Consider the following 14,251-nt stretch of genomic DNA (forward strand, 5'->3'; position numbering starts at 1 on the left):
CTTTTACTGATTGCATGGCACTGGGATCATCATTTGACTTCTTCTAAGCATCGTAAACTGTAAATTAATAGAGGTTGGATTAACAAGTCTTAAGTCCCCTCATGAGCTCTAGAATAGCGCATCACACTAAGAAAGTGCCCATCTTCACGGCACACTCATTCCGCAAACTCTTAACGGTTCAACGTCCTGTTAGTTTCGCAATCCAGGGGCGGTCCTGGCGAGCGGCACGCTGGAGCCCGGAGCGATCACGGCCCCGAAGGCTCGAGAGGACCGCGACCACCGCAAGCCGAGCCGCCGAGCCGCCCAGCCGGAAACCGCGAGGAACCGGCTTTCACGGCCCTGGGGCCTGGGGGTCGCGGTACACCTCCAGTAGCACGTGCAAGAGAAGACAAGCCCAAAAGTCAGAGCGGTTACCGGGTTCTCCTGGGAACGCTTGTCAAGTCCAGGACCGCGAGGCGGCCGCGCAGGTACAGGCGGACCAACCCCGCGCCGGCTGACCCCCACCGCGCTTGCGCACAGGGACGGACGCGGCCGCAGGCCACCACGCAGGCTCCGCGCCGCCCCACTTCCGGCCCCCTGCCCCGCCCAGGCCCCACGTGGGCGGCGCCTTCCGGCCGGGATAGACCCCCGAGCCGCAGCGGTGCGGGAGGCCCGCGGCGGTGGGGTCGAGCCGGGCGGGGGAGCCGGGCGGGGAGCCGGACTGGGCTGCGGAGCCCTCTGACACCGGAGGCGCTCCCAGGCAAGCAGAGATTTAGGCGGGATTTCTTGTTTTTGTTGACAGGCCGAAGCCACGTACTGTAGACGCCCTGACTGCAGACCTCGCAGGGCTCCTTTGCAGCTTCCTGCAGCTCTTGGGACTGCCGACCGTGAGCTCAGACCACCGGGGCCGAGCCAGGCGGACTCTATTCTGGAAATGATGGGAGGGATTTGGGATCCGTCTAACCCCTCAAGGCGGTGGGCCTCGAGAAGTGACCTCGCGAAACTGCAAAAGGGACCGTCCTTGCGCTCTTCTCCCGCACGTCCCTCTTACACATTTTCATTCATAAGCCAAACCCACTGAGCTGTTACCGTCTTGCCTCAGAAGATGTAAAGGAAGATTCTGTCACCTTATTTCCCGCACTCGCTAGACCGGCACATAGTTACGGTCTATGACAGTTAAGGAGCTTCCTTTTAGTGACCTAGCGTGGCCATTACAACATCACAATGAAGTAATGGAAGCAAGAGACAACAACATGGATACCAAGTAGTACTTGGAGAACGTGGAGAGCGCAGAACTGGTATTCGCGAATCACTGACTTCAAAGCTCACGTGTATGGAGATAGCAAATAGAGCCCAATCAGGGCCACGCATCATAATTCCATCTTAATTGAGTGGGAACAATTATTTTTTATATTCAAATACACAAACTTGAAAAAGTACTGTCGTTATAGTGGGATCATTCGTATTCATTTAAAGATGTCTTTGTAAGGGTGCCTGGGTTGCTTAGTCCACTAAGTTGGACTCCTGGTTTTGGCTCAGGTCACGATTTCAGGGTCAGGACATAGAGGCTCACCTCTATGTACGTTTGTAGGTTTCCACAATCCCCATGAAATCAGCTTGGGATTCTCTCTCTCCTTCCCCCCACTCACTCTCGCAATAAATAGTATATTTTTTAAAAATGTCTTTGGTTACATAGTTTTAACAATGAGATGTAAAAAATAAGTGGTAGGTCTATTTCCTTCTTACTCACATTCAATATTATTTGTTGCCTGTCAGTATGATACTTTTTACAGAATACTTGTCCCCCCCCAAGCCATACTAAATACAGGATACAGTCCAATAAATAATTGTAATAAGATTCCTATAGGTGCTATACACATGTAAGTATGTGGAATTTAGCACATAGATAGTCTTGGGTTGTCAGAGGTGGCTTTCTAGGGGAAGAAATCTCTTCAGCTGAGCTTGAAGGAATGAAAATTAGCTAGATGAAGAGAAGGAAGAGGTCTCCAAGAACAGGAAATATATGGAAAACCACACTGCTAAGCATACACAGTGGATGGGAAACTGGAAGCTGTTGCATGGCTGATACATGGAGTCCAAAGGGTGTAGGGCAAGAGAACATTAGAACATGAAAGGCAAATGAGTCATTTCAGAGTTTAGATTTCACCTTTTTAGGTCAACTTTTGTTGACAGGGAGTCTTTGAAAGGTTTAAGCATTTGTGTACAATAATCAAAACTTGTATTTCAAAAAAGATCCTCTGCCTGCATTTTACAAAATTTAAGGCAGAGACACTAGTTGCAGTAAGGTAGGAGAGAGGACAATAACCAGAAATATAAATATAGTATCAGGAGGGATATATGCAGATAGATACAAGGAAGAGTCTAAAAGATCTGGTGAGTATATTAACTAAGGTACAGGGCAACCTGTGATACAAAAGAAAAACAAAACACAGCAAAACCAGGAGCTTATATGTGACAAGTTTATTTCTACCAGTATGGAGGTAGGTGGGTGGTCCAGGATCCCATTCCCAATACTGGCTTCCATTTGTAGTTCACTACAGTTACTACAGTTTTCATGGTTTCCCAGCCAGCAGGGAGAGGAAAAGGTGTCAGGAGAGTAGGATAATGCCTAGCTTCTTGAAGACCTGGAAGTGACACACATCACTTCTGTTCACATCCCATTGGCCAGTACTAACAGAGGGAAATTTAGAGTTGGGTGGCTAAAATTCTATTGACAGTGAAAATGGGATGAATAACGATAATGGATAACAACTAGCAGAGTGCCTTAGTAATTCGTGGGATACGGCATACAGGCACAGAGAGAAGGGGCAGGTTTTTGAGATTAGACAACTGGACCATTCCCTGCACTGAGGCTGAACAGCTCATGAGCCATCCATATGGAGATGTCTTATAGGTCTGGAGCTTGGGGAAGATATTTTAGCTTGAGGTCATCCATGCAGAGATAGTAACTGAAGTTACTTCAGTAACTGAAGACTAGAACAGTGAGGAGCAACATCACATGGAGAGATAGTCAGATCTCTGACTCAGGAGGAACTGCTGTCAAAGATTTAAGAGGAAAATCAGGATACTGTACTATCCTGTATACAATACAGTATACTGTACTGTAGTATATAAAAAGCAAGGGAAAAAGATACCTCAAGAAAAAGGGAGCCACTGATAGAGTCAAACACCACAGGGAGATAAAGGTGAAGGAAGATAAAGGCTAAAAAGTATGTTAGGTTCCAAAAAAGAAGCAGTTGGTTACTTTGTCGAGCACTCTTTCATTAGAGTGATGAGGATTATGACCAGATTGCAGGTTGTTGAGGAGTGGGCAGTGAGCCAGTATGGACAACACTTTCTGGAAGTGTGGCTGGCATGAAGATGAAAGAGAAGTATAATTACTATGGGTAGTGGAGCAGAGAGGTTTTTGTTTTGCCTTTGTTCCTTTCCTAGTTTTTCAAGGAAGATGTGACCTTTTAAATGCTGATGAGAAGATGCCAAGTATAGAAGGTGAATTTAAAGATATAAAAGGGGGGTAAGATCCCTGGGTGGCTCAGTGGTTTGGCATCTGCCTTTGGCCCAGGGCGCGATCCTGGAGTCTCAGGATCGAGTCCCGCGTCAGGCTCCTGGCATGGAGCCTGCTTCTCCCTTGGCCTGTGTCTCTGCCTCTCTCTCTCTTTAGGTCTATCGTGAATGAATGAATGAATGAATGAATGAATGAATGAATGAATGAATGAATAAATAAATCTTAAAAAAATAAAGATATAAAAGGAGAGGTGATTGATGGGAGTGGGGATTTTTTTGCATATTAAAAATAATTTATTCCTTTTTTTCCTTTTAATTTAAATTCAATTTGCCAACATATAGTATAAGGGAGTGATTTCTCTAAGAAAGTGAAAAGGGAAAGATTCAGAGCACCATGGTATGAAAGGATAGTTCTTCCATTGTTACAGAGGAGAAATGCACTCTTAAGATTTGATGGCAGGATGTGGAGATAGTTTTGGTCTGGCAGTATACAACTTCTCTGATGGAAACAAGCTGATCTTCTGAGGGCTGGGTGTGGTGATTTATGAAGGTGAGGAGAGTAAGAAGGCATAATTCTGCATAATTCATTTAAAAATTGTGTCTAAATAGTGTTTGGGAAATAGAGAAGACTGCTGTCTGGGGAAGGAGAAGGATTTCTGGTAAGCATCAATGCCCAGTAAAGAGCTGGATGACTAGCTCACATCATACAGCAGGTACATGGTGCCAGAAACATGTTCACTGTAAAAGCTGAAAGAAGAGTCCTATATTTGTCTTCTGTAGGCTCTTGGGGTAGAGGGGAACTGGACAGCCACATGACAAAAAAAAAAAAAAAAAAGACAAAAGTAGATGACTCTTATACCATATACAAAAATTAAATAAAGGGACGCCTGGGTGGCTCAGCAGTTGAGCATCTGCCTTCGGCTCAGGCTGTGGTCCCGGGGTTCTGGGATCGAGTCCCACATCGGGCTCCCTGCATGGAGCCTGCTTCTCCCTCTGCCTGTGTCTCTGCCTCTCTCTGTGTCTCTCATGAATAAATAAAATCTTTTTTAAAAATTAAATAAAAAATGGATTAAAGACCTGAAACCATAAAACAAATGAATACAGAATAATTTTCTACATTAACTCATAAGTGTTCACACTCCAGTATACCTTTTTGGTTTTTGAATAAGATATGAGCTTTAACAAAAAGCCCCAATCATCAATCATTGGAAATGTCTCCTATAGAAGTATTTTGGGGCAGATTAAAGATAAGCTTGTCTCAGGATCCCTTTGTCTCAGGATCCCAAAGGGATCCTGAAGTAACTTACAGAAGGAAAAGGAAGTTCTAGAGCATCGAGTATTAAGACATTTTATTGACCTCTTAATATTTGGTATAAATGATAAACCTTGAAGCTATGGATCTCTCTCCAGCCTAGATCCCAAAGAGTACTTTTAAAAATGCAGATATGAAGACTACCTATAGATTTGTTAACCCACCTCCCACTGCAGTTGATAACGCTCCTCCAATTCTAGTCCCCACTCAGCACCAGGACAGTGAAGGATACTATCAGGGATGGAGTAATTTGCCATGGCTGTCATCTCTATTAATTCAGCGAGTTCAGTCCTTAGAAGTATAGTCTTTCTGTATTCTTCTGGGCTCCTGGTTTCTTATGACCTTCTTATAAGGACTGAAAGTTTGAGTTTTATTAAAATATCCAACTCCAAGGGTTTTGCTTGGCTCCTCACTAATACCTACTTCAATAAATCATGTGAATATAGGATGCCATAGCTCCCATTTATGAACCAGGAATGATGGCAACAGATAACAGAATAATGATAGGCAGACTTGTATGGTGATACATTTAACTCCAAACCCTTCTGGCTTCATTTGAGAGCCTGGAAACCACCTCAGATTCCTATCCAATAACAGATTTCTCTCCAATATTAATTCCGTCATATCAATTAAAGAATAATCCCTGACAAATGTTTTCTTGCATTTACTCTATTCACTGGATTCCTTCCAGTTAAATTCATTGATGTAAGTAAGTAATCCTTTGTTGCTTCCTGTTAGAGGACTTCTCTTGAGTATGAATTTTTTGGTGTTTTTTAAGGTTTGAATTCCTGTTGAAGGTTTTCTCACATTCCTGACATTTGAATGGTTTCTCTCCTGTATGAATCATTTGATGTCGAATAAGGGATGAGCTTCGGCTGAAGGATTTTCCACAGCTAATACATTCATAGGGATTATCTCCAGACTGAAGTCTTGAATTTTTATTACTGTCTTCACTCTCACTGACAGCTTTTCTACAGGTATTGCCTTCACAGACCTTTGCTTCAGTATGAATTTTTTGATGCTTAGTAAGGTTTGTACGTCTGTTGAACAATCTCCCACATTCACTGCATTTATAAGGTTTCTCTCCTGTGTGAATGATCTGATGTCGAATGAGAGATGAACTCCGGCTGAAGGCTCTTCCACATTGACAGCATTCATAGGAATGCACTAAGGTATGACCTTCTGGGTACTGAACACCTATACCCAGGCTCAAGGCATTCCCACATTCATCATATTTTGAATATTGCTTACCTGAGTCTATATTAAACTTGAAGTTAGTTTTAAACTTATCACATTTTGAGGACCCCTTTCTTATAGGAATTCCTTGTTGTATACCCAAAATTGAATTAACTGACTTAACATCTAAGCTTTTCTTATTCTCTCTACTTTCAAAGTTTCCCACCTCAGAGCAGACTGTCTTATGAACAAAAGCTTCTGACAAATTTATGTCCCAGTGTTCTTGTTTCCTATATAGCCAATCATCGCTCACCCAAGCATCTAAAGAAGGGGATCCACTTTTGGTCAGTCTTGTCATAATCACGCCAGGAGATGAAACTTTTCCAGAAATTTTCTGCATTGGAACTGAATCTTGGTTTTCTGAAATTACCCCTCTGTCTAAAAAGAAATTAAAAATTCCATGAAATAGAAGAAAGGCAAGTGTTTAATTAGGAAAGGAATGCTAAACCACACAAGGGAATATGCATATTTTATAGGTCTTAAATACAGAATGGAAATGTGAGGTGAAATTAGAAAAGGGGAATTATAGAAAAAATAAAAGGGAAACAGTATTAAAAAGGAGGTCAGGAGGGATCCCTGGGTGGCGCAGCGGTTTGGCGCCTGCCTTTGGCCCAGGGCGTGATCCTGGACACCCAGGATCGAATCCCACATTGGGCTCCCGGTGCATGGAGCCTGCTTCTCCCTCTGCCTATGTCTCTGCCTCTCTCTCTCTCTCTCTCTCTCTCTCTGTGACTATCATAAATAAATAAAAAAATATTAAATATTTAAATATTAAATATTTAAATATAAAAATATTTTTAAAAAAGGAGGTCAGGAGATCATAAAATATGAGGACAGCTATTTAGGAATATTAGAGAGAATACATAGGGCTTGGTAAAATACCAGCATATGAACTGGGATGGGGTGACCTATTACAGTTCAAATTATTACTGGTTCATAAATAGTCTGTGTGGGCTATACCTACCTAACTTTATTTTTTACTTTTTTAAAAAATTTATTTAATTTATTTATTCATGAGAGACACAGAGAGAGAGAGAGGCAGAGACACAGGCAGAGGGAGAAGCAGGCTTCCTACAAGAAGCATGATATGGGACTCGCTCCTGGATCCTGGGATCACACCCTGAGCCAAAGCCAGATGCTCAATCACTGAGCCACCTCGGCTTCCCATCAAAATCCCTTTCTCATTTAGCTTCTGTATAAATATGTCCAATATACTGTATTTTTTAGCAATTTTTTAATAATTAAATTTCACTGACTTCCCTTTATCCTTCTGCATATAACTTCAGCTTTATCTAATGCTTTTACTTCCACATTTTATTGCTAGCCAAAACACATCTTCAGCTTTCTAGTCTCACTTATATTATCCACTTTTTTTTTTAAATCTGTCTCCAAAACAATGCCACTTGGCTATCCTACTACTGTCTTCCAACTCAATAAACGAGCCTGAGAATTTCATCTTTCATGTGGAAAGAACCTCCCTCAATGTCCTTACTTGTTTGGTGAGTCATTGTTCTTCTAATATTTATACTAGAGTCTGCAAAGATTTCTTGCATACTCATTGCTCTTTATTTCTTGTATCTAATCTGCCCTGAGGTACTATTATCTTATGAAATGACTTTTACCTCAAGCAGCCCACTGATACATCCAATTTTGTCGAATACCTATTAATTCACCCTGATTTAGCCTAATTTCTAGCAGAAATTGTCTGTATAATACACCAGAAACTGGAGGATTAAAACAATCTCCTAGGGCAGAGTCTAGGAATATAATGAGAGTACGGACTATAGTTTCCCTGTTTCTGCCTCTTTTTTTTCTTTAAAGATTTTATTTACTTATTCATAGACACAGAGAGAGAGGCAGAGACACAGACAGAGGGAGAAGCAGGCTCCATGCAGGGAGCCCGATGCGGGACCTGATCCCGGGTCTCCAGGATCACACCCCAGGCTGCAAGCCGCGCCAAACCGCTGTGCCACCAGGGCTGCCCTGTTTCTGCCTCTTAAGTGTATACTGAGTATGTGGTCAGATAATCTATATTTTAATTCATAGATCTTCAGTGAGAGATAAACCTCTTCTAAACCTGTACCTAATTCAGGTGGTGAGATCCTGGACTTCAAGCTTGATCCATAATGTGATGAGGTCTCTTAGGAGAGAGTAAGTGTATTTAACAAGGGAGAGGAAAAAAATTATTTGTGGCCAGAGACAGACCAAGTAGATCAAAATGGCTGCACATTCATAAAAACCCACAGTTAACATTGCACTCTAAGGGGGAAAAACAGAGCTCTTCCTCTAAGATCAAGACAAGGATGTCCACTCTCACCACTTTCATTCAACATAGTACTGAAAGTCCTAGCCACAGCAATCAGAGAAGAATAAGAAATTAGAGGCATTCATATTGGTAAATATGAAGTAAAACTCTATTTGCAGATGACATGATGCTATATATAAAAAACCATAAAAGACTCAAACAAAAAACTACCAGAACTAATAATTTAGTACAGCTGCAGGATACAAAATTATTATTACAGAAATCTGTTGCATTTCTATACCTTAAAATGAAGTAGCAGAAAGAGAAATTAAGAAAATAAACCAAATGGGAGGAGTGGGGAAGGGAGGAGAGGGAAAGGAATGGAGGAAGGAAGCAAACAGTCCTGTTTACAATTGCACCAAAAAACTAAATATATAGGGGAAGTGAGTGGAGGGATGGAGTAACTGGGTGATGGGCATTAAGAAGGGCACTTGAAGTAATGAGCACTGGGTGTTGTATGCAACTGATGAATCACTAAATTCTTCTGCTGAAACTAATAATACAGTATATGTTAATTAAACTGAATTTAAATAAAAAATAGAAAAGAATAAAAAATACAGGAATAAATTTAATCAAGAGTCAAAAACCTATACTCTGAAAGCATAAAACGGTACTGAAAAATGACTTGAAGATAATAACACTAAGAAATGGAAGGATATCCCACGTTCATGGATTGGGAGAGCCAGTATGTTAAAATGTCCATACTACCCAAAGCAATTTACAGATTTAATGCAACCCCTATAAAAATACCAACAGCAATTTTCACAGAACTAGAGCAAAGAATAGTAAAATTTGTACAGAACCACAAAAAACCCCAAATAGCCAACCAATCTTGAAAAAGAAGAACAAACCTGAAGGTATCAAGACATACTAAGCAAAACTGTAGTAATTAAAACAATGGTACTGGCATAAAAAAATAGACATATAGACTAACAGAACAAAATAGAGAGCCAGAAATAAACCCACAGCTTTATGATAATTGATCTAAGACAAAGGAGGCAAGAATACACAATGGGAAAAAGATGGTCTCTTCAACAAATGGTGATGGGAAAACTGGACAGCTACATGAAAAAGAATTAAACTGGACCCCTTTCTAACACTATATACAAAATTTAACTAAAAATGAATTAAAGACAAAAATGTGAGACCTGAAACCAAAGAATTCCTAAAAGAAAACATAGGCAGTAGTTTCTCTGTCATTGGTCATAGCACCATTTTTCCAGATATGTGTCCTTTGCCAAGGAAAACAAAAGCAAAAATAAACTATTGAGACTACACCAAAGTAAAAAATATTTTGTACAGTGAAGGAAACTATCAACAAAATTAAGGACTGATGGGAGAAGATATTTTGATTTTTAAAAATTTTTTAAAGATTTTATCTATTTGAGACAGAGAGTGAGAGCATGAGCAAAGGTGAAGGGTAGAGGGAGAAGTTGACTATGCAGTGAGCAGGGAAGCCCAAGATGGAAGTTGATCCCAGGATCATGACCTGAGCTGAAGGCAGACACTTAACCAACTGAGCTAGCCAGATGCCCTGAGAAGGTATTTTCAAATCACATATCCAATAAAGGGTTAGAATCCAAAGTATATAAAGAACTTATACAACTCAACATGAAAAAAAACCCAACAACAATCCAATTCTAAAATGCACAGGGGACCTGAATATTTTTCCAAAGCAGACATTAGATGGCTAACAGACACATGAAAAGATGTTCAACATCACACAACATCAGAGAAATGTAAATCAAAACCACAATGAGATATCACCTCACACTGGTCAGAATGGCTAAAATCAGAAACACAAAAAATAAGTGTTGGCAAGGATGTGGAGAAAAAGGAACCCTTGTGCATTGTTACAGGAATGCCAGCTGGTATAGCCACTATAGAAAACAGCATGGGGTTTCCTCAAAAAATTAAAAATAGAAATCCTATATGATCTAGTAATTCCTCTACTGGATATTTAGCCAAAGAAAAGGAAGACACTAATTCAAAAAAATATATATACCCTTATGCTTATGCAGAATTATTTATAATAGCCAAAATATAGAGGCAACCAAAATGTTCATCTATAGAGGACTGAATAAAGACAATGTGGTGTGTGTGTGTGTGTGTGTGTATACACACATATACACACACGTATATACGCATACATATACCCACACACATGTATACATATGTCTATATATACACACATGTATACATATATATACACCCATACATACACATATGATGGAATACACTACTTACTAAGTCATAAAAAATAATGAAATCTCACCATTTGCAACAACATGAATGGATCTAAAGGGGCTCATGGTAAGTAAAATAACCAAAGACAAATACCTTAAGATTTCACTCGTAAGAGGAATTTAAGAAAAAAAAAAAACAAAAACAAAGGAAAAAAGACAAACAAAAAACCAGAGTCTTAAATACAATGAACAAACTGGCACTTGTCAGAGGGGAGGTGAGGGCATTGGGTGAAATGGGTGAAGAGGCTTAACAGTACACTTAGGATGATGAACACTGAATAATGTATAGAATTGTTGAATTATCATATTGTACACCTGAAACTAATATAACACCACATATTAATTATACTAGAGTAATAAAAAGAAATAGATACACTCTCTCATAGAGAAGTGGAATTTAATTTTCTTTCTCTTGAAAATGGGCTACTCCTGTAACTGCTTAGCCAAAGAATGTAGAAGTGATACCATGTCACTTCCAGGCCTGGCCTTTAGGAGACTAACGATTTCCAATTCCCAGGATATTCCCAGAACCTGTTGACATGCTATGAGAAACCCGTGCCTCAAGAAAAGACCACATGGAAGTGCCATGGTCCACAGGGCAAAAGTTCCCACTAACATCAATGTCAACTGCTAGCCATGTGATAAGTCATCTTGACCATTCCATCCCAGCAGAACACTGTATTCTCAGCCACATCATATGAATCCTGAGAACTCCTAAGTCAATTCACAAAATTGTGATAGTTAATAAAATGGTGGCTGTTTAAAGTCAGTAAGTTTTGAGGCAATTTGTTAGAAATAATCGGTAACTGAAACTGACACTGTTCCAGCAGTATTTACTGATTGGAAAATACCTAAATGTGTTCTCTAAGTAAATCTCTGATATTCTCATATTTCTACAACTCATTTTTCATATAACTCCTTTAGTCCTTTTAAAATCACTTTCATATTATTTTGTTATTTTCAAATCAGTACTAACATATAGGAAAGCTACCAATATTTTTATTTTATATCTGGCCATCTTAACAAAGCTCTTAACAGTTTTGACAATAAGTTTCTTGGATTTTCTAAGTAGAAAAGCTATCATTTACAAATAATAGCCTTTTTTTCCTTTTTTCTACTAACTTTCTCATTTTTTCATTTATGTCTTTCAGGTCAACATTAAACGATTATAGCAACAAACACTCTTTTCTATTGATTTTAGTGGAAACACCACAGTTTATCTTTACACTCATGATTTGTTCCCCTTTTGCCCTAAACAGATTCTGAATCATTGTCTTATTCCTACCAATCCCAAACTGATAAACTATGCTTTATCTACAAGACTTCGTCCCTATCTCTAATTTGAAACAAAAATGAACACTTTAAACCTTAGCTATCATCCCAATCTTGGGTGTCTGCTCATAACTCCCCTGGAGACTAGCCTACGCTAGGCCAAACCATCTCTGCCTTTCTTTGGCCTATCTGAAAGTTTCCCCTAAGTTTTTTTTTTTTTTTTAAAGATTTTATTTATTTATTCATGAGAGACACAGAGAGAGAGAGACAGAGACACAGGCAGAGAGAGAAGCAGGCTTCATGCTGGCAGCCTGACGTGGGACTCGATCCCGGGTCTCCAGGACCACACCCTAGGCCAAAGGTGGCGCTAAACCACTGAGCCACCTGGGCTGCCCTCCCCTAAGTTTTCAAATCATTCCAGTGGCTTATCTGTGTTTAGTAGATTAAAATCCACAGGATTCTTTTTCACAGGTTTTGACTAATTAAGCTGTCCAAAATTTGACTTTATATTTCTGTCCAAATTTACCTTAAACTGTTTATAATAAACTTGGATCATTAGCATTTAAATCTAGATTTGCCTCTGATCATCTGACGAGCCTTGAAAGTATATATATGTGCACATGTGTGTATATGCATGTACATTCCATGTAGCTACATCGGGCTTCTCACAAACAGAGTGATGTCAAGCTAGTTGAAGTAGTGGCTGCTAACTTCTAAGACAAAGAAGTGGCAGGTTCAAGTCTACATGCTAGACCTGGAAATGGCAGTGTCACTTCTGCCGCATTTTATTGATTAAACACAGTCTAGTGCTAGCTGAGATTCAAAGGGAGGGGAAACATAGTCTGCATGTTTTTTTTTTTTTCTAACTGAAGTATAGTTAACACACGATGTTACATTAGTTTCAGATGTACCAAGTCTACATCTTGATGGAGAGAGAGATAAAGATTCTGTAGCCACCTTTAATCCACTGTAATCCATTAACCCTTTCAGAAAATAAATTACATTTACCAAGGTAAATTCTGGATTGACTGACTTAAGTATATTTAAATGATGAAATAGATGGAATCAGAAAGAAATTAGGAAATAGGTTTCTAATTTGGGGATGGAAAAATTCTTATGCCTAAAAATAACAGATATAAAGCACTGGGTATAAGATAGACATAATGATAACATAAATTTAAAAAATATGTACAGCAGACACCATAAATAAAATAAACTTCAGTGATATTTCATTTGCCATAACTGTGATCAATAGTGGGAATTTACATAAGATCTTACTTAAAAATTTCTAAGGTCTTAATAGATAAAGGACCTAAAATCATTTACTAATCACAAATGACCAAAACAAATAATTTTTACCTTTCTCATAATCCAATATTTATCTAACCATTTTTTTCCTTGGTTCCTATAAATGTGCAAAAACTTGAGAAATAAAGGTAGGGCAAAAAGACACATGGTCCTTACCTTCAAGGAACATAAAGCCTAATGTGGAAGACAAAGACCTATACAGATACGAGTAAAATATAACTGTGATACGTGCTAAAAAGAAAATTATGATCCTATGGAAGTATGTAACAGAAGAAACTATTCAAGACAGGTTTTCCTGAGGAAATGTTAAACTGAGATCTGAAGGAAGATGAAGAGTCAACTAGGCAAAGAATGAGAACGAGCACTTTATGTAAGGAAGCCGCATGTACAGAGGCCCTGAGTTGGAGGGCCAGCCGCACTCAAGGGTCATCTGGAATGTGTATCCTATGGAACTCTTTTCTCTGCAGTCTTTCTTCACCTATCAGAGTGCTTAGGACACAATAGATGCTAATATTTATATGGTGCTGACTACAAGAGCAGTGTGGTTTGGGTGTAAAGAGTGAGGGGAGGATGCAGTGTAAGGCAAGGTTGGAGAAGTAGGTAGGGACTAGGTAGGGAAAAGCAAAACTGCAGTCAACATAATGATTTAAGCAAGTACAGGACAGAATTCAATCTCTTTGATTGCAATGTGGGTCAAACACTGGAGCTGGGGAAAAAGCCAAGAGACATGGCAAGATCATGCAGTATGATGAATTAAAAGATTGTGGGGATAGTGTAGAGGAGAGATGATGACGGTACATGGACTACAGAGAGAAGTGCAGACATTCAGGGGATATTGAGAAAGATAAAATAATACCAAGTATTAGAGAGATGAAGAAGTGTCAAGGATAATACACTACACTCTGTAACTGGATGGACAGCAGTGCCATTCACTCAGGGAACAATGAAGGAGGACTGAAAAGGAAAAAGTTATGACTTTGGTTTTATAGAACTGGTCATCTTTCAGACATCCAAGAGAAATGTCACATATCTCTAAATTTTTCAATTCTGAGAAGAAGCCTAGACTGG

At 39.6% G+C, this 14,251-nt stretch overlaps 2 protein-coding genes across 12 annotated transcripts in view; one reads left to right on the plus strand and one right to left on the minus strand.

The window, feature by feature from the left end:
- Window positions 1-58: 58 nt before the first annotated feature.
- LOC144294745 (uncharacterized) lies at window positions 59-1,418 on the plus strand. The gene is made up of 2 exons (XM_077866668.1): window positions 59-467; window positions 782-1,418. Exons 1-2 carry the CDS (start codon window positions 102-104, stop codon window positions 1,058-1,060), a joined length of 645 nt encoding a protein of 214 aa, XP_077722794.1. The 5' UTR covers window positions 59-101; the 3' UTR covers window positions 1,061-1,418.
- A 3,418-nt stretch (window positions 1,419-4,836) lies between these two features.
- Window positions 4,837-14,251, minus strand: part of ZNF215 (zinc finger protein 215) — a 29,727-nt gene continuing 20,312 nt past the window's right edge. For 10 of the 11 annotated variants that reach the window (XM_077866658.1, XM_077866655.1, XM_077866659.1 and 7 more), the window contains one exon: window positions 4,837-6,430. In XM_077866658.1, the coding sequence (XP_077722784.1) occupies window positions 5,514-6,430 (917 nt within the window). In that variant the 3' untranslated portion in view covers window positions 4,837-5,513. The remainder of the gene's footprint in view (window positions 6,431-14,251) is intronic. The other variant, XM_077866666.1, reaches the window with a different exon arrangement.

This window comes from Canis aureus, chromosome 23 (assembly GCF_053574225.1).
Source record: "Canis aureus isolate CA01 chromosome 23, VMU_Caureus_v.1.0, whole genome shotgun sequence".
Taxonomy (NCBI): domain Eukaryota; kingdom Metazoa; phylum Chordata; class Mammalia; order Carnivora; family Canidae; genus Canis; species Canis aureus.